Below are 27309 nucleotides of genomic sequence, written 5' to 3'. Positions count from 1 at the left end.
TAATCAACATGACAATGAAACATTTCACAAAACTTGATATACTACTGTTACGAAAACTACGTCACAAAAGAACTAAGAAGCTTCCTAAGTAACAAATTAACTACAAATTTTAATTTTCAGGATTCCCCTAACTGCACCGCCAATCCTCTTTAAAAACCCACCTTAATAAATTACTTTCTTAAGTCTTCCAAGTTTCATCTAAAACCAACCAACATTTTTAAAACAAACTAGTCCCAGACTTTCGGCAAAATCAATTTTACTTCGTAAGTTATTCAAAAACCATCACTGACATCCCATCTTCGGTCACGAGGTAATTATTTTAATTATTTTCAAGGTAGGCAACAGTACACACGCGACAAAAAAAACTGCAAACTACAAGGTGACAGTTCAAGTTAGGTTATACACATTGGCCAGTATCCGGCAGAAGTTAATAGCAATGAAACTACTACCGAAACGTCATTACTTGTTAGTAATAATGGAAAACAGTGACGTTTTTAAAATGTTTGTTAATCATTACAGAAAGATAGTTTATATATTTAAAATATGTACTTTTAAGTCTGAATTTGGTACTCATAGTTTCCTTGTCTACTCAACGAGCAAGTTAAATACATAAAACAGACCAATTGCACAATGGTAAAGGGAGACATCAACCCCCGGCAGGGGTTCCCCAAAACGCTTGCTATATTAGAGTTTTAGTCATCATGTAACCACGTCTTAATTATTGCATAGCAACTGTGAAGCCGTTTTTTTTACCCTCAGTTAATTGAAGCGCCATATTGGTCAGACGACCAAAACATGGCTGAAGTGTAGTGTTTTAATAGAGAAAACGCTTTTCAATTACTATTTCTATTAATTTGGTCCTAGCAGGATCTGTTTGCTATTTTTCTCTAAGTAGCTCTTGATTAAACTCATGTTTAGCATTGACTTTCCATAATGTTTACAATGAAAATAAGTAGCAATGGAATTGCACGCTGCACATTTGCAACAAATGTATGTGTTTCCTACTCGTGCAATGTCATTGCGCGTATTTCGTGTGTCTAATAATTTTATGTAACTTAAACCTCAGTTTAATGATTACAAGTACAGGTAGATCGACAAATTTTATTGAAATTTATTTATACTTTATTAACCATTTAAATCATAAAATAAATTTTAACATTGGAAGGAGACAATTTAATGATGGCACTTATTTTTTTAATATACAATTAAAGTTTGTCTTCGTTATTTACGGTAGTCCGATTATAATCGGAAATTGCCCATTGTTTATAAACACGTGAGCTAATGGCGGCAGTAACAGAGAAGTCGTGTGACTTGACAGCTGAAAAAGCTCGTGGTAATTATCCCAATTGTCTACGATAATGACTATATTTCTTTCAATATTACATATAAACCCTAAGAAAAATTGGCTGGAGTAAGTCTATAATGATTGTCGTTGTATGAAACTAGTAAATATAAACGCCTTAATTACTGGTTAGAATTGTTATAATTTTGTGTGTTACTTAACGCATTGTATTTTAACGTAAAATATTAAAATAAAGTAAGCGATTGCATTTGTTTGTGTTAAGAAGTTGTACCTTAAACGAATTATATTTTATTTTGAAAACAAGTACTTGATATAAATGAATTACACAATAAGGAACAGTTACATTGATGTTATAGCTCTATTGATAAATCATAAGTCGAAGTTGTGCACGTTTAAAGCCCGTCTAAAACAGTCAGAACTTGGGGCCTTTTGGGGCCCCTAACCGAATATGAATGTCACATTGTCACACAAAAAGCTACCCTGTCTACAATTGCAATGTCCGATGTCAGAATCCAGTAATTTCCAAAGTAGTCACTAGAGTGCAGTAAATATAGTGTGCCAAAAAGAATTTGTTTTCCATTGTTCTATTATATATTTTTCACGTATTATAAATGTGTATGGAGCTTAGGTGCAAATATTAATTCAACTTGTGAAAGTTGTGAGAGTTGAATAATAATATTTAGGTATTCGGTTAGGCAAAAGTAAAAAAATTCTAATCACACTACCAAAAATTAATTTGCGTGTTTTGCCTTTGAAAAGTGATAGTTGCAAATGGACAGCACCTATCAATAATTCATCTTCTTGTTTTGGTTTCCTGCTCCTACATCATTTGTTGTTTTCTATTTACCTTTTTGAAACTGAACCGTAATAAATATAGTTTTAAAAACTAAAGAAACATGCTTTTAAAGATTATCAAACTAAAAAGTTAAAAATAATTTTAAAATTTAATTTATGACAATAGTATATAAGCAATACTAGTATAAACGAGAAAAAAGCTTGAGGCGCTTTGTGCCATATTTTTTGTATATTAAGCGCCCCATGCTTTTTCTCGTTTATACTAGTATTGCTTATATACTATTGTCATAAATTAAATTTTAAAATTATTTTTAACTTTTTAGTTTGATAATCTTTAAAAGCATGTTTCTTTAGTTTTTTAAACTATATTTATTTTTAACTTTTTAGTTTGATATTCTTTAAAAGCATGTTTTTTTAGTTTTTTAAACTATATTTATTTATAATTATCATAGGTAAATGAGTTACCGACGCTATCTATTACCATTTGAGATAACTATTTGGAGTTGCAACGTCACAAAGAAATGGTAAAGTCTCTCCGAATCATTTACAGTTAGATGTATGGATATAATCTTAGAATTTACCGAAGGAAAAAAAAAACATTTCTTTTTTTCGGCGTGGCCGGGAGTAGAACCCACGACCGATGAATATGAAAGCTGACGTCACAGAAGTCGCGCGCCTTAGACCGCTTGGCTAACGAACGTAATGAAATTGGTGGGACATTTTACAGTGATGAGCCACTCACTCTTAGTCGAAAGAGTTACAGACGGACAGACAAACATACAGGTGAAGCTAATATAAAGCATGTAAAAAGGAAATATCTTTGACCCAAGTGATCTGCAAACAATGTATTTTTTTCGGACCAAAACCATATTTTCAAGTTAAATTCTTGGATTAAGTTTTATCTTCTATTAAAATTCCTGACTTTCATTTACTGTGGGAACACTTGCTTTGGGAAAACCACCTACTATTGTGTGTTAATTATTGGAGATGGATGGTTATGGTTCACACAAAGGATATACAAATCAGTTTCGGCTCTATTTCTTCTGCCCCGTCACCCCTAAAAATTACCCCTTTTTTCAATGACCTCATCCATTCCCCTCCCCTCTCTGCTAGTAGTTTAGAAGTGTGCAGTAGTGGATCCAAGAGGAAGGGCAGATCGCAACTCGTACTGAATGAAACAGTGTTTTCAGGGGAGGAGGGAGGCACAGCTAAATGTTAAGTTTACGAAAACAACCTTTTCATTCACCATCTTCTTGATTTGTCGCCAGGGTCTTCGAGAGAACGAGAGAGAGAGACTGGGCAGGAAGGGGAAAAGTCCCAGGGGCCAGGCTTCAGTGGGACCCGGTAAAGTTTTGAGACCTTTTTTTAACAGACGCGTTTACTCTGATACTAGGATCGAAATTACAAATCTATTGCTAACATAATTCATTGGAAGTCTTGCAAAGTATGTAAACACTTACGTTTCTTGTTTATAGTTACGGTAACGTTTACGTTTTTCAAAACAAAAGTTTTTTTTTTTTAAATTGTGTAGGGCGTGAATAGTTATGCATTAAGTAAAGTGGGAAGGGGGAGGGGGGCGACAAACCCTGGCCCGTAATTTCTCTCGACGGCCCTGTTTCTGTCGCCGTGCATGCGTGCACTTGTCGAGCTAGCCAGAGCGGTTGCAATGACTCCAGTTGTGCTGTCGAGCGTGCTGGAGGCACTCAGCCTCCCGGAGAATGCGGTGAGGCTCGGAGAGGCCAAGGACAACGCGGGGAACGACATGCTCAAGATGATGCAGTTTGTCTTCCCCATCGTCGTACACATCCAGATGGACGTCATCAAGAACTTCGGGTTTCCTGAAGGTCGAGAAGGTGCGTGAGCAGTTGCCGAGATTTGTAAAGAAAAGATCTAATGAGCGGAATTTTTTATTGAGTTTTATTATTTTTACTTTTTTATTTTAAAAAAAAAGTTGAATAGGAGTGATTCTGAACTAGTACAGTAATTTATTATAGGAAAGTAATTGAATGTACATTACCCTTTGAATATTCATTTAACTCAAACAATTTTATTTTCCAAATGACTAAAATGAATAGGTAGTTACTGTTTAACCTGAAGGGTCAATATTTTTGTCACTTTGCAATAATGATGTTTTTGTTAAACAAATTATTGCAATACTTAATCATAATTTTTAAATAAAATTAAATGTTAAAACTCAAAAACATTTTCTACTGCACAACCAATGGCATCAGTATCATTTAAGTAGAAACTTCATATTGTTTCTTTTAGGCGTCTGCGAGCAGAAGATTTTCACTTCGAGTCGAGCTCGAGCGAGTTTGCTAAAATACTCGCGAGTATCGAGTCGAGTTCGAGTTTTTTTTTTTTTTAAGTTTATTGCACATAAATTTACTGTGATGGAGTAATAAAATGTGAGAACTTTTGAGAAAAATATGGAAATAAAAAAAGAAACCATTATCATTGTTTGCCTACTAAATAGATAGACCTACATTAGAGGTCTGCGAGCCTAAGAATTTTACTTTGAGCCAAGCTCGAGCGAGCCTACTTGAAAGTTCTCGAAGCTTGAGCTTTTGTGATACAGTTACACTTTTGGGAAATTATTTTTACCTTAAACTTAGTAGGTATAATGTTTGAATAAAGTATTAAAATGAAGTGGGCTTATTAATTTTGGGTAACTATTTACAGAGTGCTTTTATAATTTGCACTGCTAGGAAAAAAAACATGTTTTCCATTGAATCTAACCTGTTTCCATTGGTTCATTAGTAACTGATATCATCCAACTAACATAACCACAGTTTACAAGTACGTATATGTTTGTGTAAATGTAACATATCTTTGGAATAATTTCATCCTTGTCAATTTTTCTGGAGTCCTTACTGAGCTTCAACTAACTGAGCACCAAAAATCATGTTGTTTGAAAAGTACATTCACATTGTTTCAACATTTCCACTTTTCGGCACAAAAATTCTGAGAGAGATTGTCATAGAGTATTAAATTCTGTTCTTCAATCTATCATGCAGAAAAATAATTTGTTCTGCACGTTCAGGAGTTAAATTAGCTCTACGATTGGAGATGGTGTTTACAGCAGAACAGAAGCGTCTCTCGCTGGCAACCTGTGTGGCTGGAATTCTTTAGTAAAATTCTTGGTAAATATGTAGAGTCGCGGTATAAGCGGAAAAAAAATGCTAAAATTCTGAAAATACTTTTATTCTATGCTCTTTCACTTCCTCTTTTCAAATCAACCGGCGGAGATAAGAAATTCCAAACACTTTAGGAATATCGAATTTTTAAATTTTCATCACAATACCTGGGTATTCATGCGGCGATCAACATTGTTTCTGGTTTACGAGTATCTATTATGTTTCTTATTGGACAATTTTGTCACGTGACAGTTCCGTGATTGGCCAGTATTCAAATGAACCAATACGTGATTATTTATTTATTTATTAATGTTCCGTCGGAGGTATCGCGACGTAGGTGAACGACTACATCATTTCCTTCTAATGGCAAAGGAAATGTACCCGCCTCCAACTTAGGTAGGTTTTTAACGTTTCTAATTTTAAAGTCTTATTTATTTGGATATTGTTGCGCAAGTAATAAGTAACAAAAATATTTTACGTGAGTTGTTAATGTTAATCATTTGTCCGGGTTTGTTAGGTCAGGTCAGTTACATTATAAATACTTTAAAACTAAAGAACCATTGAAATTAATTCACATTATTTTTTATGTCCGCTTAGTTTGAAAGTATTAATAATGTAACTGACCTGACCTAATCGACCATTTTATTTATTAAACATTCACGAACACACGGCAAAATAACAAAAATGGTGTCGGTCTAATGGTTGTACAGGTGTTGTATTGCAAAATTAAAAATTCTATAGCTCCTAAAGTATTTCGAATTTCTTATCTCCGCCGGTTTTAATGAAAAGAGGAAGTGAAAGAGCATATAATAAAAGTAATTTCGGATTTTTAGAATTTTTTTTTCGCAAATACTGCTACTCTACATGTTCAAAATTAAAAAATTGTATATCTCCTAAAGTATTTGGAATTTCTTATCTCCGCCGGTTGATTTGAAAATAGGAAGTGAAAGAGCATAGAATAAAAGTATTTTCGGATTTTTAGCATTTTTTTCCGCATATACCGTTACTCTACATATTTACCAAATTGTTTAACCTCAAAATTAGTGTCAAATATCTGTAACTTGTCATTAAGTTTAATCAATTTAAAGTAATAAAAATAGAAGCATTTTACTTAATTCAATTTACACATGCAAAAAAAACTTACGCACAATAAACCTACATGGAAATTAAAGTCTTTTTCAATGTCCTGTAGTCTGAAATATGTTTACTCATGTCATCAAATGTAGAGCTGTACTGAAGAAGCCGATTTTGCCAATATTTAGTTGAATCGGCATTTCTGCCAACTTCCAATACTCTTGTTAATTTTCGGCCGATATTACTAAAAAACGAAAGAGACTGCCATAACCTAAAAATCCACGAGTACCCTTTTCACTTTTCGTAGTAGTACTGCATTCTTTCAGATCACATTATTTCTTAGCAACATGTGCCAACCGTACATATCAATATTTAACATCCTTTTTTTTTTCAATAATGTTCTTTAATTTTAATATGTCCTAAATAAATACATTACCATCACGGTAAATACACATCTCGGTTATTACGGCAACTATAGTGCAAATGTGGTAACTATCATGCTTCTGCAGTAGTTATGGTATCTACAAAGAATCTTTAGTTCTTTTTATGGTAATTATCTTAAGATAACTATTGGAATTGTACTGTAGTTATGGTACATCATCCATATTTATTCGTAAGTTGTTGTTCATTTGTCTTTTCTTCATATTTATATTTACGTGCGCCATTACTGGCAGGAACTTTCATAAAAATTTTAAACGGGACTTTATATCACACATTTAATGGCGTAAATGATGAGACCCCGGACAATTTAAACGCTTTTTACAGTAAAATGCGGGAAATCTTTCCGCATAAAGCGGGAAATACTTCCGCATAAAGCAGTAAAGTGATACATTAATGCTATGCGGAAAATTAAAGAAGTAAAAAAAATTAATCACGGAAATTCGTAAATCCCGGGTACGTAAAAATGATGTGTTCATGTAAATGGTCGATCATGTTACATTATAAAGTAAAGGATAATAGTGTTGTAAGACTTTTATTCCGATATAATGAGAGTCTTTTTTTTTATAGGCACAGTGCAAGTAGAGCTCGCTCGAATTTCGAGTTGTTGAAAAGACACGAGCTCGAGTTCGAGTATTACTAAAAAACTCGACTCGAAACTCGAATTTCGAGTACTCGCAGGTGTCTAGTTTCTTTGCATTACTATGGAATATTTGTGTTAGTGCACCTTTTACTACGTGTAACTACTTACATACCCTTGAAACATGAACAGCTTTGTAGCAGATGACCCATCTTTAGTAGGAAACATATTATTTAGGATTATAACTCCTATGTCATTTCAAGGGACTGTGAATATACTTTTTATTAATGAGAGTATTTGTATTAACAGGGTTTTTAATAATGAGGTTACAATTTATCAAAAATTTAAAATTAATGAAAATTAATTTTTTAGTACAGATGCCACTAACATAGTTTGCACCTCCCTGCTACAGTGAAAGGTCTTAATCCAAAAATTCTATAGTTTGGCACATTCTGTAATCCAAAACCAATAAAGCCACTTGTATTCAGATATTTTTAGGGTGAATTCAGGCTGTTGATCTTGGCCATCAAGTGCTGGAGATTTTTGTTTGCTCAGAGTTTACGTAACTGTCAGACGAGGGTGCAGATCTGTAGGATTCTCATTAGGGGCCCTCTGAAAATCGCAAGGGGGACCGTGCGGTCTGAGAATTGTGCGCGTGGGTTTAACCTACGTAAATCGTCTCTTGATAGGGTGCTTGTCTGGTGTATACTGTCCATATTTTTACGTACATACATTAAATACAGAGAAAAATTCGTAATGCAAAGAAAGTTTTCCATGAAACAAAGTTTTGACGTTTATATTTATCAACCCCTTTTCACAGTTACTATTTTGCAAGCGTAAGCGGGTCCCCTTAGTGAGGAGCTTTTTAATCCTGGAGGGTGGGGAGGCTCTCTGTGTTCTTGTTGTCAGATTCGTTTCAGTACAGTGTTTCTTTCTAACGTGTTCCATCACATTCTTTCACTTGCCAGATTGAGACATTCTTAAAATCAAGACAGTCTTATTCATACGCACTAAATGAACATTTGTTTTGGCATTCAAATATTTCTTGACTCTCAAAAGAGAATTTCAGATTTATTTCTATGAAAAATAACACTATTTAATATTTGGACAAATCTGTGATCTGAATGTTTTTTTTTATTTTTTTATTCATTTATTGACTTTGTGGTGCGTTTTACTAGATATATTTTTTTTAAATCTCTATTCAAATTTAACTATACACACTATGGAACATACCAACATACGAGTTATATCATGGAACTAAGCAGTATTTAATCAAAACGTAATTCAAATCATATAAAAAGTAATCTTTGAGTTTTGAACGTCATTGAATGTCGTTATTGCAAGATAAAAGATTGTATCAAAGTGCATAGGTGAGAAAAATTAAAATTTAATTTGTTTTATTGTGCATCGCTTGTTGAATCACTTTCAGACCACAAGCGCTCGCCGCAGTGACGCGTGTGCGTGTCGCAGGGATGATGCAGTTCGCGAAGCTGATCCGGAAGCTGGAGCGCGAGGACGACGAGGTGGCACACCTGCACGCCCAGGTGCGGGCACACTTCCTGCCGCCGGTGACCATCGCCACCGAGACCACGACGTGAGCCCCCGGGTGGACCCCGTGGAGCCGTGTCTCCCCGTGGGCGCAGAGAAACTAACTGTGAACCGTCTACACTAGTGAGCAGCGGAACCCCTTCTGTTACTACACATTCCGAGGGCCCATTCAGTATAGATTAAAAATGCTTTCTCTCTTCGATTCTAGGGTTAATCTTTGATCCGTCAAAAAATATTGTGTTTTTAATGGCATTAATCGCAATAGCTATTTAAATTGTAACTAAAAAAAAAAAAATATTTCTACAGACGATGGAATTATAAGGTACAGTCGTTTACTCCAAAAAGTGTTCTCATGTATGCATAGTGCCCTAGTCTGCTGCAAGTTGTGGCTGAACACTGAATTCTCAGACAGCGATCAATCAACTTCCTGATATTTACAGAATTTTTTACGTAAAAAGTTTGACATTTGTGCTTGTGACACTAGATTGCAGCTATCTTGATTGCAGAATACATAAATAAATGTTGGTGATGCAGATTGGTGTATGATTAATTGCATTGACACGGATAGAGATATTAGTAAAAATCAAACTGTGAGGAAATTCTTACTTTGGATGAAGAAAATTAATTGATACAATTTGTACTTACAGGAAAAACACACAGAGAATGCAAATACATTGTTTTGTGGAAAGTACCAGTGTCAATTTTTATAATAAATCATTTACCTAACAGTTTTTTTTTTTATTCTGTGTTAGTATGTACCATAGTGTGTATACAGTTACATTTGAATAGAGTGTGCCGAATCAGTGCTACTTTAGGCACAAATTTTTTTTTATTTTCTTAGTTTTACAAAATTTTAAATTTTTTTTTATAACTTTAATTTTTCTCTTTTGCCCCATCCAAACTTGTTCGGTCGAGTGTACCGGCAGGTTAGCTTGTTGAGCAGTATAGTGCTCTCACAGCCGTTTCCCACCAAATTTGCTGGGTCTAGCCGACTACAGGGCTATCATCAGCAACGGTATCCACTGGCCGTCGCGTTTCGTCACGAGTTTAGCGCTACGCATGACGAAAGTAGCCGCCCTAAGCTTCCCATGGTCGCCTCCACCCCTTCTTGGAGGTGTGCTGAAGTTTGCGGTCTCTAACACATTTTGGTGTCCTTTTTTCAAGCTCCGCCGCACGTCCCAACGTCTGGCCGGCGAACTCTCCCAGGGCAGGTCATTCACCGGACATACCCCCCACCCCGTCCTGGTCCACAGCGGTCATCGACCAGCCGCGGCAATGACCAACTTCAAGGCCAAAAATCCCCCCCCCCCTTGCAAAATGGCGGCCACCAAGTGCCGCGATGGTCTCTGCGAGACTCCGATCTGCATGCCCACACCATCTATCAGCGAAAGGACGAACCAGCTGAGAGCGAGAACGCACTACTGACCATCCTATCCCCACCAGGAGAAACAGTCGACCTCACACTCAGTCGATAGGTCGCCGGAGCCCTTTGTTTTTTTTTCGGAGCACTTCGGGTTTCCCGATCCCCTCCTCCAGAGGAACAGACGACCGGGCTTAATTTTAAGTTAGCGTCCCGGCGCCTTTTCAGGGAATTTTTTAGGGCAGTTCTCGTCCAGCGCGCATCTTCGCAACAGGTCGCAGTAACGACCAGCAGCTATCGTGATCTGCTTTCGGCAATAATGTAGTTGCTTTCTGAGCCAGGCCATGTCGCCTAGATTTTTTTTTAGTTTTTCTTCATAGCTGCCCAAATAGTTAAGTTTAACTTTAGTTTTATTTTGTTTTCGTCATAATTATTTCTTCTATGGCTACCGCGAGCTCCCGCGCCGCGCGTCCCCGGATCACCCCCAGGGACAGCCACTATCTACTTCACCCTGCCAGCTAAGGTAAGCTGCACTTCGTCCCACACAAACCTGTTAGGTTGCCTTTTTTTTGGGCTTAACTTCGCCCGGCATAAACTGCCTGCTAACCAAGCTAATCCAGGTGGATTATTGGTCATAGGCAGGGTTCCAGAATCCCAGAGTACTCAAGAATTCCAGTGCACTTCAAGGACCCCAGACCAGTTCAAAATGGCGGCCCAGTTCCAGCGCCGCATTTTGCACCTCAAAATGTAACTCGTGAGCCTCTATAACGGAGTCTCCCTCCATCTTTCGGCACCCCTCAAAAAGAAGTGAAGAACAGCTTGATAACTCCGCCAGTTTTAGGACGTTTTCCTTATTATTATAAAATATTGTATTTTAAACACATATATTTGTTTTATGAGCCTACGAGCTCAATGTTCCTAAACAGTTGAACTTTGTATAGCATGAACACATACTACAGTAGAACCTCGATGATACGTTCCCGTTTCATACGTTTTCCCGTGTCATACGCCGATTAATTTTGGTCCCGCCGAAAGTACTATATTTACAATGGTTTACTTTCCCGGATCATACACTTATAAAATCATTAATTTCCCGTTTCATACGTTTTTACGAAGCGGAAAAGCCCTAAAACTCACAAAAATTTTTTTATATTCCGCCTTATAAACTCCGTTTTAATGCTTTCTTTTTAAAAAACGTTCATTGTTTACTTTTGCAAACGTAAGAAAATAACTTTATCGCGCCATAGATATGGATAGTATCAGGAAGACTGTGCACTTCGCTAGTAGCATCTATGGCCAGCATCAAGCGAGACTAGTGGCGCAAACTAGCAATGATGAAAAGTGTGCAAGCGCTTGACCAAGGAACGGATCTCATATTTTGTGCATTCAATGAACTGAATATACCCGTTTGTTATTGTTTTCTTACGATCGGATTGTATTGTATTTTACGTTTATCAAGTTAAAATTTTATTGAAAATTGTTCTGTTGCATAAAGTTGTTTGTAAAATGAAACAAACAAGCAAAAATTTGTGATTTTTTTTTTTACAATAGCCTATTTTTTTTTAATTTCTAATTTAGGCTTGGTGACTTTTCCCCCCTTCCAAGATAGGACTTCATAACATTTTGTAAGGCCACTGTTTCTCATGTCAGCTTTACTTGATTATGGACTGTATTTTACATTTCTGGTGGTTTTATTATATGTATATATAATGATGAATTCATATCTTTCATTAATATACTGCAATTACTTACACATATGTATTTATGTTTAATCTGACATTGTGCTGGTATGCTAGATTGGAAAAAAAAATTATTATTGCCATTCCCTTTTCATACACTTTCCCGCATCATACACCATTTTTGTGCCCTCCGTTGAAAAGTGTATGACAGGGGTTCTACTGTATTTATATAATGCTAAATTATTTATTTAATTTACATAACACCTATAACTAAAATCTGCATTACTTAATGAAGCTTGATCAGCATTAAAGATGTAATACTGAAAAAAAAAAAAAAAAATACCGGCCAGCTAGTTGAATTTGCCATCGCTCAACTAATGTACAGGAACTAAATTTTTTTTTTTCATGAATGAAGTGCAACTATTTAATATAAATAAAATGTCCTTTTACTTCTTTAGTACATTTGCGTCGCAGCACGCGCACACACACACGAGGAACGGTTACGAGTCGAATATGCCCACTCCGAACAGCAGGTTCCTGCGAGTGAAGTGGAGAGTCAGGATGGCAGAGTTCTTGGTGGCGTAGGACCGCAGGAGGTACGAGCCGTTCTTCTTGATGTCCGGGTTGTGGGAGATGTTCACGTCCTCGAGCGAGACCTCCTCCGCGAGGCGCGTGAAGTCCCACAGCTTGATGGTGCAGTCGAGCGAGCCTGCGACAGGTCAGCACCGACCTTCCATTCGCAACCCAGGGTGACTGGCCACTGCGGGGCATAACTTCAACAGGTGGCAGGGAACGCCAAAACAAGCTATTTCTGTCGAGATGCATTCGTCCGGAAGCACAACCCTGCAGAGTTAGCAGGCAGAAACAATTGTGCACAAATTTGAATCTAGCAGGCATAAAGGGCACTATGTACTTCATTGGCCGAGAGGACACTTGATCACAAAGCAGTCACAAACGCACGCACACGCTCTGTGTCTGCTGCTACCCATTTTACATTTATGTCTGGTTTTACCGTAATTTCTTTTATTACTTGAAATTACACAAAAAGTTTTTGTTTCCAAGTAGAGAAAAAATTGTTCTTTGGTACATATGCGAAGAAATGTGAAAAATACCTAATACAGTATTAATCTATCTTCTGGTTTGTTTACTTTACGTTTCAAAAACTTTTATAGCTTAGGAAAAGAAATAATTGTTAATGGTACGTGAAAACATAACAATTTGTTTAACGTACCTTTAACCCCGTCCGTACGTTTTCATTTACTTCAGTTATTACATCTAGCAATGTACACAATGTGTAGGTTCTGCCCTGTTATGCCAACTGATAGAGAGTTGGTCTATTTACTGCTTTATTTCATACTTAACACATGTTCAACAGTAAATTTTTTTCTGGTTGAATTTATTATAGTTATAGATGATGCTACAAATATATTTTTGAGATAGTTTCCGGGATGAAAAATCAATAAAAGGTTTACGTATTCTTAATTTCCTGGCATTGTTTTCCAATAATTATGTAAGAGGTCATTGTGATAATTCAAGTGATTTTCATTATTTTATAAAATGGTTAAGTTAAATATAAATATAATGCAGTGATATTGTGAAATGGGTTGGTTGGTATAAGTTTAGCTACTGTTAAATCAATAAGGATCACCAATTTAAAATGTGGCTAACAACCTTCCCAACCAACAGGTGCTATGAAATAGCATTTCGTCGGCTTACTTCTAAATCCTCGTAAGTCCAGATTTTCCCAGTCTTACATTCCGGATATGTTTGGTGTATTTTTTTTTTTTTTTCGTAGTGCATATGCTGATAAAAATCGTAAGCCTACTCTTTTCTATTTACAAATTATAAAACCTCGTATCTTTGTCAGTAGAAACCGTGCTCCAAAAGCTCATAAGTTCTCCCGTAAAATTGATTAAAATAGAGTTACGAGGTTTTAGAAGTAAGCCGACGATTTGATGTTAGTTAACATTTTTTTTTATTATTGTTCATTATTTCATTTTTCACCCTTGAGACTGAGATTCTGATTCGAGGAGTGAGCGTTATTGAGAACCTGTTTCAAGGAGATAGGGATTCGGCCCGCGGGCAAGCCTGCGAGCGGCGGCGTGGCCGGTACCTGAGGTGAGCACGTGCCCGTCGCGACTGAAGGCCAGCGTGTGAATGGTGCCCGTGTGCCCCGTCAGCTCGGCGAGCAGGTGGCCGTGGGCCAGGTCCCACACCAGCACCCGGCAGTCTGCGCCCGCCGACGCCAGGAACCGCCCCTCCACCGAGAAGCTCAGCGTGTAGACGGGGGCCTGCGGGCGACCCAGGTCCCGGCACGTCCCCCCTCTCGCGATTACCGACACCACACGGCAGCATTGCACACACACACACAGTCACATGCACACGCACACAGTCACACGCACGCACAGTCACATGCACGCACAGTCACACGCACACAGTCACAGAATCTGAAAACTGCTCAAGGTACCTAGTGGTGGCATGTAAGAATATCCTGAGGGTGGATGAGTAGTTCTGTTCCATATTTCAGTTTTAAACTGTATGTATTTAGAACAGTGAAAATGATCAAAATGCATGTATTCAGAATAATGTTTACACGTGAAACATCTGGTAAAGATTATTGGAAGCACTCAAGGGGCTTGCACTGCATGTTTATCATTTCTCCGCTATACAATGTTATGGTCACCACTTAAATCTCACAGATGCTCCAATCACGATGAGAAGAATGTTCAGAGCCTTGGAGAGGTAATACGGCACCAGCAAGCGTAGTACTTATCATCCTGCCTCACCGACACAAATATACCCCAGACTAGGCGAGCCCCTTAAGGTAGAAATATTTTGACCCAAGTAGTCATGATAATCTTAAGTCTGAACAGCAAATTTTCTAAAAATGAATTAATGACAATGTGTTTACAGAAAACAAACTTATTTTGAACAAAGCACATTATCACACATGAAAAACACTTGTGTACGTAAACATCCGCTCTAAGGAAAAATAACTTGTAAACTGTAACATAATGGTTAACAGTACAGTAGAAGTCGCTTAATGTTATTTTTGATTACGTGCATCAATTAATTAAGGCAATGGCTCTGCCTTAATTCTTGCATTAAAATATGTTCTATTGTTCTAGCTATGTGTATATGTACTGTTAGTTTTTTGATTATCATAAAAGGTTGTTTTCTGTGGGTTTAGTTTTTGTATTTATTTATCTTGCCTTTACGAATTGTACCTATGACAAAAAGTGCAAAAACTGCAATGGCGAATGACCAAGAAATTGCATTAAATCAAAATTCCCCACTGCACAAATCATTTGAAGAAAGTAACAAGCCTTGAAACTTAAAAAAACTAACTGACCTTATGGCCGGTCATCCAACGTACAGGATTGCCCGTGACGCAGTCCCACAGGCGGACGATGCGATCGCTAGAGCCTGTTGCCACGTAGTTGGAGTTTGGGTGGAACTGAACACACTGCAACATTCAAAAAAATACACACCTCACAGGATCTTAAAGGTAAAAATTGGGAGGGGGGGAATTATATATAGGTCAAGTCTGAATCAACTGAGAAACCTACGGCTGCAGTATGATATTGACAAAATAAATATATGAAAAGTGAAAACCTAAATATGACTCATTGTCTAAACCTAAAGTGCTTCTCAAGTTTGGCACACGTCTCTGAAGTAGCGGCTGAACAAAATTTTTATTGTAAATAATAGAGAAAGTATTTATGAGGGAACAATGAGCACCCAAACTACTATGTTTAAATGAATATAGTTCTACAACCACCATGAATTTTGTGGCTCAAGGAAAAATTATTTTGTTGAAATAATTTGAGGTAGTAACACGCCACAAAAATACGTGGAAAATAAAGGCGTGTTTTTCAGAATAAATTTTTTGGCATGAAACGTGCAGTAAAGATTCGTAAAAGCACTGGAGAGGCTCGCATTACACCTTCATCGTCATCCCTCTGCCCTCTAATGTAATAGTCACAGCTCAGATCTCGTAGTCGGTCTATGCACCGTGAGAAAGCCGTGCGACGGGCGACGGCAGTGCCAGAAGCACCGGGCACTCACGTCCACGTCGGAGAAGTGGCCCACGAAGATGCGCAGCGGCTGGTGTTGGTCCGTGGCCCAGAGGCGCGCCGTCTTGTCGTGGCCCGCCGTGACGAAGTAGTAGCCGTGCGGGGAGAAGCGCACGTCCCACACGGGGCACATGTGGCCCTTGTAGCACACCAGCGCCGTCCACGTCAGCAGGCTCCACAGCCGCACTGCGGTCACGCACTCACCTCGACAATCTTGGACGACTCCGAAACGAACACCGTACATATTAAACGAACGCAGAGTTCAACATTAACACAAGTCTAATAAATATTTGTATTATACTGCTCCATTTAAAATTAATACTCTTGAATAGTAACGCATTAAACATCAGTAATCAACAACTCCAACTAAACAACAATAATAAATAAACTTTAACTAAACATCGACACTAAAAAACTAACTAAACATTTGAAATAAAAGAAAAAAGAAAAAACTTCTATTTCAGCATTATAAACCTTAAAACAATGTAATTATCTAATTAAGAATAATTAATAAACTCTAGGTAAACATTAGTAGCAAACAAATGCAATTTAACATCTGAAGTAAACAACTGCAGTAAAACATTAACTCAAATGTTTAAGGTAAACTTACTACAAAAAATTTTTAATTTTTTTCTCTAAAATTGGGAGAAAAAAAATATTTTTTGAATATTTCTCAATGTTTTTAAAATATTTACTAAGCAATAGTTAATTAAGACGCAAATAATCTTGCAGATTCTAGTCATGCCATGTAATTAGACACTCCTCTGCAAAAGGTCTTAAATCTGACACAAACGGGGTCAAGGCCATGCTGGATTACAGAACGTCAATATAATTTTAACGTGAATGCCAAAAAAAAATATATATATATATATATATATATATGAATATACAGTACAATGAATTTGAAAAAAGTTTTAATAAACTGTTCTATGGAAAGAAAAAAAATACAGATGAGCATAGGTTTTTAAAAATCTCTGATATTATGTTGCATTTGCCGATTTGGATTTCAATACCTAATAAAAAAAATCTATGACACTGTAACCCTCTTGAAAAATACAAAATACTGAAATGACAACCCATAAATTCAGAGCGAGCGAACAAAAACCGCCAGCAGTGCAGCAACGTGACCTGGCAGTCAAAGTCAACCGACAGAATTTTCAAAAAAATATCAGAATGCGAGCTGCGCAACTGATGCCATATTACTAGGGGCAAGATTACCTATATGGTGAATTGCAATGAAACCGAAACAGCACTGAAAACCAACGTCGAAACAACCGCATAACATCGAAATGCAAGTTAACAACGACTTTAAAAAAAAAAAAAAAAAAAAGGTATTCTAACCTGTGGCATCTTCAGAGCAAGACAGCAGCAGGCTCCTGTCTGGGCTGAACGCCACTCGATAGACGGGACCACTGTGGCCGTAGAGCGTGCGACTTACTTCAGCAGTTCGGTCGTCCATCATCCGCACCAACACATCAACTGGCATACAAAAAAAATCATTCATTACCACTCTCTGTAAAAAAAAAACTCCTAAAAATATAGATTTAATATAGTCACATCTTACATACTACTTGTATATGGTTCCTTGTAAGAGAAACAGAATCACCATCTTACAGTTGTTAATAATCAAACTTTTATTTAAAATATGATACCGACAAAAAGAAACTGCAGCGATTGATTAGCTTCTAACAAATATAATTTACGTACCAGAACATTCAACATCCGAAGAAATTTAAAACTCAACACTTCACGCTCAAAAAAAATGTCACTGCAAATAAGGACGGAATTGCTGATGTTTGGACGTGTAAACAGTGTTGTGTTAATTTTTAGTGTGTTTGAACTGTGTGTGGCGTCCACATAACGATTTCTTTTAAATGAAATTACTTTTGAAATCATCTCTCCCACTATGGCAATGAAACTGGTCTTTGAAATGTACGTCCAGATGCAGTTGCAGTAGTGAATGTCGCATCCCACAACTGTAATGCTGCGTTGCGGACGGGACGCACCTGCTTCTCGGTCAATGTCCTGCAGCTGCTCCGCGCTCTTCATGGCTCGCAGCTTCTGGGGCAGCAGCGTCCACACCCTGACGATGGCGTCGCTGAAGCCCACCGCCAGAAGGCTCGAGTCCTCGGCCACCTCGGCGCACGTCACGCTGCAGACACCAGAGCAGCGCCGCTCCCAACCGCCGCCCGCCGACTCTCACGTACGCCTCGCGCTCACTGCCTAACCGCCCGTCTGCAAGTGCCCCGTCTGGCCTGCTGTCCGTGGACTTGTGCCAGGTACGGTACCGCTGGTAACGAGTCAGCAATTACTGTCGCACCTCAAAATAATTCTTGTCGTCACGGTAATGCACATCCTGTAAACACTGTTTTTGTTACAATATTAATACAGGACGTCCACAGAAATATGACTTTCCCCCTGACCAACATTACAAATTTCTCTGTTCTAGTGTTCTAACAGGGAATCCCTGTTCGAAACGCAAGGTGTTCTCGGGCCTCCAAACCTTCCCGCGATTAGACCAAGCCTCTCACGACTCTGCTGCCTTGTGGCCTGACCCTCATCACCCTCATACTGAGACACAAAGCTTTCAAGATGGCGGGTTAGCATAGTGAAAGGTATCTCAAATCACTGGGGTAAAAGTCACCTATTACTGTGTATTTCGTTTCAAAATAATTTGAGAAAGAAAATTCATCATCTTGCAGTGCTAAAATTTGTAACTAAGTATAGTGCCACACAAAACCACCATATAGGTAACGTAAAAAGCCTGATACACACTTCCTAGATCAAGGAATTAAATTAAATCTGATAGTCAAAAATTCTTGACCATACTGACTTTTCCTGGCAAAAAAAATTACTAATATAGGTAATAGTGCTACTTTCAATTTAAAGGTTTCCACACACTGAATTTGTTGAATAAAGGATGTAACTTACTATTGATTTTATTCGAAAAATAATTTGTGAATTGAAATTTTTAACATGTAAGTAAGCATATATTAAAATTCTACAAAAAAAATTACCAATGTTCATTCATTAAGCACACTGACTCAGGGTTCCCACTCTCTTACTTCCGATTATTACCTTGAGTTTTCTATGTTTTACATTTTTTCCCCTCATAAAATATATAAAATATAAAAAATAATACCATACTAATTACAATCACGTTTATTGCAAATTTTCTCTCAGATCCAGATTGTTTATTTACGTTTGTTTCGTTTTTTAGTCGCAATGTGTGTTTCGTCATAGATAAATGTGGCAAGTAAGCTGCTAATGTGCACATTTTATATTCTTTGATACACACTAGAATTATTGTGACTAGTATTGATTTATACCCCATGGCACCTTTCGTGTTCATGCATTTTAATGTGCGTGGCAAAATAATGCCAGTATTAACTGCTGTAATACATGGTTATAGAGATTTATTGTTTTTTCCATCAGAAAAGCTTCTAAATACTAATGCACACGACCATATAATTGTTTCTATTTAAGTTTAAAAAAAAGTGTTTTCAATTATCTATGGTAATTTTTTCCGCCACTGTTTTCAGACGGAAATTTGATCACGCATGTGTTTAAATGCAGAGTATATTCATGTTTTTTAAAGTACTCACACATTTTTTTACACCATTGTTATTTATGTTGAGTTTAAAATACTGTAAATTGTACATTTTTCAACGCGTACGTGAATTTGCAGGAATCAACCACTGAAAATCATGTTACATGAAAGATGACCGTTCAGGAAATAAAAGATGGCATTGTAGTGCTATAGTTCTTTGACTACAACACAACTGTTATGACATTCGGGCAACTATTAGGTAAGGATTTTTGATAGAAAATTAATTTTTTGTGTCATTTTGTGTTTATTTTATGCTTCTAAATGGGAAAACATAATAACCCCAAAATGTATTAAAAGAGAGATGTTTAGGGTAATGGTAAACCTGTCTTAATGAGTATCGTCTTAAATGGTTTTTACTGTACTAGATAAAATGTTGGAATGGCTCCTGTCCGCTCCACTATGCAACGTACATCTGTGCAGAGTTGAGCAATGTGTAGAAGCAGATGGACGGGAGAGAATCTGGGCCTAAAGTCACTCGCTTTGACGCCTCCCGCAACGCCTTGACTTTCTCAAGCTTGTCAGCATCTTTGCTGCAACATAAGAAAACACACAAGTTGAGCATGACGGTGTCTAGCAAATTAAGAAATTTACATTGCACAATAAATTCACACCTTCACCGACACTGAACCAGAGATACTTTGATCACAGGCCAGCTGAAAAGTATGACAGAAATATGCAACCATACTACTCTTGTAGAGATGTCACGTGTCTAGAAAGTACTATTACAAATTTTAAGCACTTAGGCTACATTCTTAGAAACAGTATTTGTATCAAATCATTGAAAAATATTCTCCATCCCTCTTAAAAAATAACCAAAATCTAACAGTTAAGTTTCAAAAGTGCATGAACAAAATTTGGAGTATTTACCTGAATATATAGCTATGATTTTTTACCAAGACTGGGAAATAAAAGTGGAGGTCGCATTATATTCGCAAACTTGTATCTTGAGGATGAACGATGTGAATATGCAGGGATGGGAACAACTTAGTTAAAGAAAAGAGACACGCTCTACCTCGTAACTTCATCACATACCATTTTAGTCCCCTCTTGTTTATTATGTCTTTCTGAACCTTGCGATGGAAAAGGAAGGAAGGGGGGGTCAGCAGGCGTGACAAATGAGACAAGATAACACTTTTGAATGGCTGCTTGCAAGGCAACCTCCTTCCCCTCTCCCCATTCCTGGTGACCACTATATATCACAGCATTCTCTGCTCTCTAACGAATGGCTATGAACTATAGCCATGGAACTCTTTTCCTTATAATTGCTGCCTTTTTTATATTTATGATTACAGCTTGCTATTTCAAAAAGTACAATGCAAATCATTTTAATAACAGAAAGTGTCACCATAAAAACACCAAAAAAGGTATAAAAATAAATAAATTTGGGTTTGATTTGTGATTTTTACCCCATAAAGTATTTTTCATATACTCAAAATCAAAAATGTTGGGGTCGCAGTATTTTCGGGTAAATATGGTATATCCCACGAACAAGTGCATTTACTTGAAAGGTAAAAAATAAATTTAAAAAAAATATATATATTAATAAATAAAATATTATGTGCAGAATTACTTATTAATGCCCAACATGAAATCATCAAAAATATGCACTGAACCATGGGATGGACTGCACCAGTCAATGAGAGAAAACTGTTTGCGGGTTAAGGGGTCCACCTACCCGGGCACAGAGCTTCAGAAGAAACCAACACGATTTGAAAACTGTTCAATATATCAGAATGGTGTCTGTTTACAAAAAAGCATTTAAGAATACCCTGAAGGTGGATGAGTAGGTAGTTGTTTCCGTATTTTGTTTTAAAAATTATTTTTAGAAGGGTGAGAATGTCTAAAATGTGTATTTTCAGAGCAAGAAATAACCGGTAAAGATTCTTGAAAGCACACAAGGGCCTTGAAAGGCACCTTTATCTTCATTCCTCTGCCATCTTACGTTATGGTTACCACTCAAATGTCCTATGCGTAGGGACACCTGTATTTCGCGATTTCATTTCGTGTCAAGGTATTTCACAAAACACTGTAGCTTTTTCTAAGAGTCATGGTCATGGCAAATTGTGAGGGTGCAGCAGTACGGTGATCACATTCTCATCGGCCCCCGTCAAGAGCGGGACGCCATCCCTCCCCGACCTCAGTCAATAACCACAGGAGAAAAGCTACAGCATTTTGTGAAGTACCTTAACACGAGATGTATTCGCGAAATACAGGTGTCCCTACCTACGCATAACTAGAAGATGACACGCCAGTCGAGAGTCTCGCGCGTGGATGCGATACCGCGCTAGAAGCACCAGCGAGCATCTCGCACAGATACACCCCCGACCAGGCGGGCCCCCTTGGAAGGGCCTCGGCAGCTCACTCACAGTTCGGGCAGCGGCATGCGGTCCACGGGAGGGGCGTTCGGGTCGGACTTGGTCTTCTTGGAGAACAGCGGGTCCTTGCGCTGCTTCTTCTTCTTCGGCTTGTCCCCAGCGCCGTCCACGTCCCCGTCTTCCTCCTCCTCCGCGGGCACGTACTGGATGTCCGGCTCCTTCAGCAGCCCGTAGTACACCTTCGTCTTGTTGTCTGCGCCAAGAAACCGGCCACGCCTGCGGCTAGGAGCGGACGCCAAACACCGAACAAGACGTGCGGCGATCCACAAGAACAGGGCGAACCTTGCCTGGTGGCTTCCCCCACCACGGAGCCGGCCGTCGCCTCTATCTGCTGCTTGTTGCGGGCGACTCCCTCGTACATGTCGAAGTACAGCCGCTCGTGAACGATGTTCAGCAGCACGCTGTGCTTCTTCTCCTGCAGGTGCCGCTTCAGGATCGACAGAGTGTCGCGGGACATGCGGATGATGAACTCGTTCGACCTGCGACACAGTAGGTTTACCGACGCAGGTCATCTCGGATCAATAATCTACTATTCTCTACATTTCCAAAATATAACTAATCTTGGATCACAAGTTTTATCTCCGTTTATGTTGCAAAAACAACCTGACATATCCAACCTTCTCAACAAACTGACCTCTTCAGCACTAGATAATCACGTTTTCAAATGTTAATTTGAAGGAATATACACGATTATGAAAATAATTTGATGAGGTGGTGCCATGAAGGAAAGGAAAAATCAGAAAAAATAATAGAAAAGGATTCGACACCATCCAAGAAAAGACTGTTGGCTAAAAATACCAATGGGAAGAAAATATAGGCTGAAAGAGACCTGAAGAAAATGTCCAGTTGGTGGTTAACGTGATAACCTGAATAAAAATAAAAAGATGAGTTAAAGGCAATGAATTAAGGAATGTTAACAGGGAAAGAAGCGCAGATGATAATCAAACCAAAAACAAATACTTTAGGACACGCACCTGAACGTTTCAGATAGCTCGTTTCCCTTCATGTGGTTCTTCTTGGTGATGTGCGACAGCCTCATGATGTCCTCCTGGTAATAGTCGTCCTGGTCGCGCCCAAACCGCTCCATGAACCTGATGGCCTGCTCTTCGTGCCCGTTGTACACCAGCTCAAGGTACATGTGTACAAACACCGGGTACAGGATCATCCCCAACTCGTGCTGCAACACACAGTGCCACCTGGCTAGGTTAGAACAAAGCTAAAGAAACGTCATCCAATGTTTCATTCTGAAGTTTCCCATTTTATTTGGGAACATAGTCTCATCGACAGCGAATCCATTTGATACAGATAGTTTAAGTAATTTATTCATGAAAAAGCCGCGACGTAAAAAAAATCGCCGGTGTTAGACTGGTGGCAGATCCAGAGATGGAAAATACTACCTTGTATATGTCGAGTGCTCCTTCGACGAACTTCTTGAGCTCGACGTAGGCGCTTTCATACACTTGTGGGTCTCCCTCGCTCTTGTACGCAGACAGCATGTTGCTGACCTCCGAGTCGCTCTGCTCCACTTCGCCTGATCCGTCCGCATCCTGGATGTTGGCTTCCCTCTTGAGCAGTTCCTCTGTGTCCTGGAAACATACCAAAAAAATTTAAATTACAGAGTTTTAATCCAATTTTTCAGAAGAGCCCCAACTCTAAAAAATTATCCCCCACTAGGTAACCCCTACTAAGTCACATACTACACCAACACCAGCATTATTATAACATAAACTCACTCATTTCAATACATACCTTTAAATTATACTTTTTAAGTACTCCTAATATCGCCAGCGCTGTGCTTTTGTCCATTTTGACAGAACGAGATGTATTTTCAGCAGAAGAGACGTGCTGAGGCTGACGAGGCTGTAAGTTTTCTGTGTCAGCCATGTTTATTTACGCTTTATGCTTAAAATGAAACTTAGAATACAAACCGTTGTTAGATATATTTGGATTACATTTTTTGATAAATCATACTACAAAAGCTAATCAAAACAGAAAACAAAATGCAAAAATCCGTAACAACTACTCACATCAACAGAGTAGTTTTTTTACATCACTGAAAAAAAAACATGTTTACATTACCCAGTGTTGCCGTTCTTCATATAATAAAATTTCCAGTGGAATTCAAAAATGTCCTACTAGCAATGAAATATTTCACAAATCTAAATATTTATATATTTTTATTAAAAGATTTTTTTAAATATTGCTGTCCACTGATTGATTTATATATATCGTTTTATGACATGATTATATTTATAATTCAGACAGCGTCTTAAATAAATATTCCATACTATTAGGGCAATATGTCCAAAGCTGGTTGAACGTATTTGCCTACATCGTACTTTTAACAGAATCAATTGATGATTTACTCAAATGAACATTAAATTGTGACTAAATACTACACATTGAGACATTTTACATGTGTTTATGATTCTAAAAATTCTTTATTCCATTTCAGATTTTATTGTCTATCAACATTCCACGGATGTGAACAAATCCATTGTTTTAGCACAAAGAAAAAGCAATTATTATATGTTATAGTATTTTAGAGTTATATAGTATTTGCTTGAAGCCGAATTATAGCTGTGGTGTTGAAAATGGGGAGAGAAGAGCGTACCGTACGCAAAATATCATATTCCAGTTACACTGTTGGTGTTCTGTTAAAAAAAAAAAAAAAAAAAAAAAAAATGGGGGGGGGGGATAGAACCATTTTCCCCGCTGTTTGCTTTCAAATTCAAAATCTTTCCTTTTGTTAGTCCCTGGGGGATGGGGGGATAAAGTTGTTTCATAAGGGGGAAAAAATGTGTTAAAAAGTTTTGCATATAGTTATTACTTTATATTTAATAATTTTAACAAATAACGTTTGTTCCATTTGTTAAATAAACGGCATGGTCTTGTTATTTAACATATTTTGACCGTTTTGAAGGCAAATCTTTGAAGAGCAGAAGTTATACTATGTCTCAGCTGTCTAACGAATCAGTGATTTAAGTAAAATAAAATGCAGTGCAAGTCTGACAAGCTGTTGATTATTGGTTCATTCTTAAAAACTACTTAAGGTTCTTGCTAACAGTAATCTGTGACATCGAGGAATCAATGAAATTCAGCCACTGAAACATCAAAAATTCATAGATTGAAAGTATTGAAACGGAGCAGTTTCGACAATAAGGTAGTCAAATATTCCTATTTTGCCGCAGTTTAAACTATTGTGAATTTAATGAGAGCGCATTGTATTTACAGTACTTAGCGATTATCTGTGTTTAGAATGAAGTTGACGTTATTTTCATACCATTTCGTCACCTTTTAGATAAATAGAAGAAGAAGAAACAAAAATTATCAAGGAGAATTATGAGTTTTGAAAAGGATAGAGAGAGAGAGGATAAAAAAGGAGGTTCAGATGCTCATATAACTATGCCTCATATCAAAAATTAATTGAGCATATTCTAGCGGATATATACATATTTGTAAGTTACAGATAAACGATGCACATATTTTTTTTAAATTTTGATCCATGTACAAGCTGCTAAAACATTTAAATTATGACACGTCAGAGGTGTACACGAAGTGGGAAGGGGGCTCATAACATTATATCATTCCCACCTACTAAAGAAAAGAATTTGAAAGAGGTTCCTTTCTTCCCCCATCCCGAAAAGAAACTTTGCGTAAGGTCATGTAACCTGTAGTCAATTATGGCTAATGTGAACATTTAAAATCTGCGTGATAAAAAATCCTTTCAGAAAACTAATATAATTTAATAGATTCGGCCAAGTGTACTCTTGTTAATGCTCATAAAAGTACTCTTTCGACTACTAATAGACTGAAAATAAACACTAGGCGAGGCTCTAAAATGCTCATTTAACTGCGAACCAACTATGATGATGTTTCGTGTATATGTTGCGCAAGTACTGGTACATATCTACTCGGAATACCAACTCAAGTCTTCCTCTGGCGAAGAAAAAAACGACACGAGCGTTCTATCACACAAACGTTCCAACGGGATAGTGACAGAAAAACATCTTTACGTTATCTTCTGGGCACGGACTTGTACAAAAAATAGACCTCAGGATTCTTGGTTGTTTGGGAACTACGGCTTGTTTCTTTCAACAGTTGTGAAACTGTTTCGGAAAAAGTCTTGTTTTTGACCCGCCGCGCCGTCCCAAACCGCGCTGTTACCAACTTTCCTGGCCGAATATTACAGTTTGTTCAGTATGCTTATCCCCTTGCATTTTGGTTTAATGTATTTTCACTTCATATTAATTTATTCAGGGTTTTCACACTTATGTTGATTTACGTGCGGGCAGTTGATGCACGGGCTACCCGACTTACATTTTTAAAACGCAACCTTCAGATTTTAAGTGATATATTTTGTTAACTGTGGTACCTAAAGTATAGCATCCTTTAATTATAAAGTTATATTTCCTCACAAATAAAGGTGTGACCACACTGTTTTTCTCTTGTGGTGTTATATAACACGTAAAGTTTGTTCAGCATTCACGTTTGTGTGTTTTAAGTTAGGTTTGCAGTTATTTTAATTTAATTGCTTGTACAATGTTTTCTTCTAAATAACTCCATTACTGTGTCCCTGATTTTAGGCAATTGTATAATTTGAATGTTGTGAGTGTTGCATAACTGGCAGGAGTTAAAGTGTTTCGTTCTAAATTTTATACTAGATTTCTCAATAACGGTGGGGTGAAAGGTAGTAAAACTAGGCTATTTGTTCATTTTCACATATAGGCTAGATTAATAAAAAGCTTTTAAAATTACATTTTATCTCCGTGTCACACAAATTTATGGGAAATAAGGGTGCTACTCTATATTATTAGAATTAAATAATTTTCCAATATTTTAAGTATTTGTAGAAATTTTTTTTATTATACTTTATTCGATCACTTGGTGATACATGTAAAACTTTATTTTTTTTTATTTTTAATAAAAGACTGGTCCAGCTGCAACTTCAAAGGCGAACATAAGTTGTACATATATATGTGATATAGGCCTATATCATGTGATTTTCTTACCTGCGCCCGGAAGTTGTCGGTTGAATTCTGAATTACTCTGTACAACACATATTTTTCACATTTGATGAAAAGCCAAATAAAGTCTACACTTGGCAGACCTATAGATTTTGAAAGGATCTTTAATTTCGATGATATGACGTTTTGTCCATCGGTTATACCTTAGTTTGAGTTACAGTATTAATCTTAAAAATACATTTTCTCATATTATTGTATGATTTTCCATACTTATTTACCAGTTAGAATCATCAGATTGGGTACCCTTACAACAGTTGGCTGTGCTCATGTACTTTTCCAAATTTGACAATTCCAGATTCCCATCAAA

General features: G+C 37.5%; 3 protein-coding genes across 4 annotated transcripts in view; 1 reads left to right on the top strand and 2 right to left on the bottom strand.

The window, feature by feature from the left end:
• The window catches only part of LOC134539137 (phospholipid-transporting ATPase ABCA7-like), a 100927-nt gene extending 100547 nt beyond the window's left edge, over nucleotides 1-380 (bottom strand). For both annotated transcript variants that reach the window (XM_063380885.1, XM_063380886.1), the window contains exon 1: nucleotides 162-380. The gene's annotated coding sequence lies outside the window, so the exon portion shown is untranslated. The remainder of the gene's footprint in view (nucleotides 1-161) is intronic.
• An 878-nt stretch (nucleotides 381-1258) lies between these two features.
• Nucleotides 1259-9603, top strand: LOC134539136 (protein C10). The gene is made up of 3 exons (XM_063380884.1): nucleotides 1259-1333; nucleotides 3775-3951; nucleotides 8798-9603. Exons 1-3 carry the CDS (start codon nucleotides 1282-1284, stop codon nucleotides 8923-8925), a joined length of 357 nt encoding a protein of 118 aa, XP_063236954.1. The 5' UTR covers nucleotides 1259-1281; the 3' UTR covers nucleotides 8926-9603.
• A 2734-nt stretch (nucleotides 9604-12337) lies between these two features.
• On the bottom strand, nucleotides 12338-24074 carry LOC134539134 (transcription initiation factor TFIID subunit 5). Its single transcript, XM_063380881.1, has 12 exons — nucleotides 23725-24074; nucleotides 23373-23561; nucleotides 22950-23152; nucleotides 22258-22454; nucleotides 21967-22168; nucleotides 20011-20130; nucleotides 17997-18142; nucleotides 17332-17469; nucleotides 15983-16176; nucleotides 15267-15380; nucleotides 14028-14205; nucleotides 12338-12623 (listed from the first exon to the last, which is right to left on the bottom strand). Exons 1-12 carry the CDS (start codon nucleotides 23857-23859, stop codon nucleotides 12415-12417), a joined length of 2025 nt encoding a protein of 674 aa, XP_063236951.1. The 5' UTR covers nucleotides 23860-24074; the 3' UTR covers nucleotides 12338-12414.
• Between the last annotated feature and the right edge of the window lie 3235 nt (nucleotides 24075-27309).

Source organism: Bacillus rossius, chromosome 14 (assembly GCF_032445375.1).
Source record: "Bacillus rossius redtenbacheri isolate Brsri chromosome 14, Brsri_v3, whole genome shotgun sequence".
In the NCBI taxonomy this organism is placed as follows: domain Eukaryota; kingdom Metazoa; phylum Arthropoda; class Insecta; order Phasmatodea; family Bacillidae; genus Bacillus; species Bacillus rossius.
Note: the sequence above shows the minus strand (reverse complement) of the source record. Positions and strands in the feature narration are given on the sequence as shown.

Excerpts from the sequence above, each read along its gene's own strand:
- LOC134539134 (XM_063380881.1), bottom strand. The coding sequence starts at position 23,859 with ATGGCTGACACAGAAAACTTACAGCCTCGTCAGCCTCAGCACGTCTCT. Across the intron at positions 23,153-23,372 it reads GAGCACTCGACATATACAAG|CACGAGTTGGGGATGATCCT; the intron begins GTAGTATTTTCC and ends TGTGTGTTGCAG. Across the intron at positions 20,131-21,966 it reads CGCATGCCGCTGCCCGAACT|CAAAGATGCTGACAAGCTTG; the intron begins GTGAGTGAGCTG and ends CTTATGTTGCAG.
- LOC134539136 (XM_063380884.1), top strand. The coding sequence starts at position 1,282 with ATGGCGGCAGTAACAGAGAAGTCGTGTGACTTGACAGCTGAAAAAGCT. Across the intron at positions 1,334-3,774 it reads GACAGCTGAAAAAGCTCGTG|TTGTGCTGTCGAGCGTGCTG; the intron begins GTAATTATCCCA and ends CAATGACTCCAG. Across the intron at positions 3,952-8,797 it reads GTTTCCTGAAGGTCGAGAAG|GGATGATGCAGTTCGCGAAG; the intron begins GTGCGTGAGCAG and ends TGCGTGTCGCAG.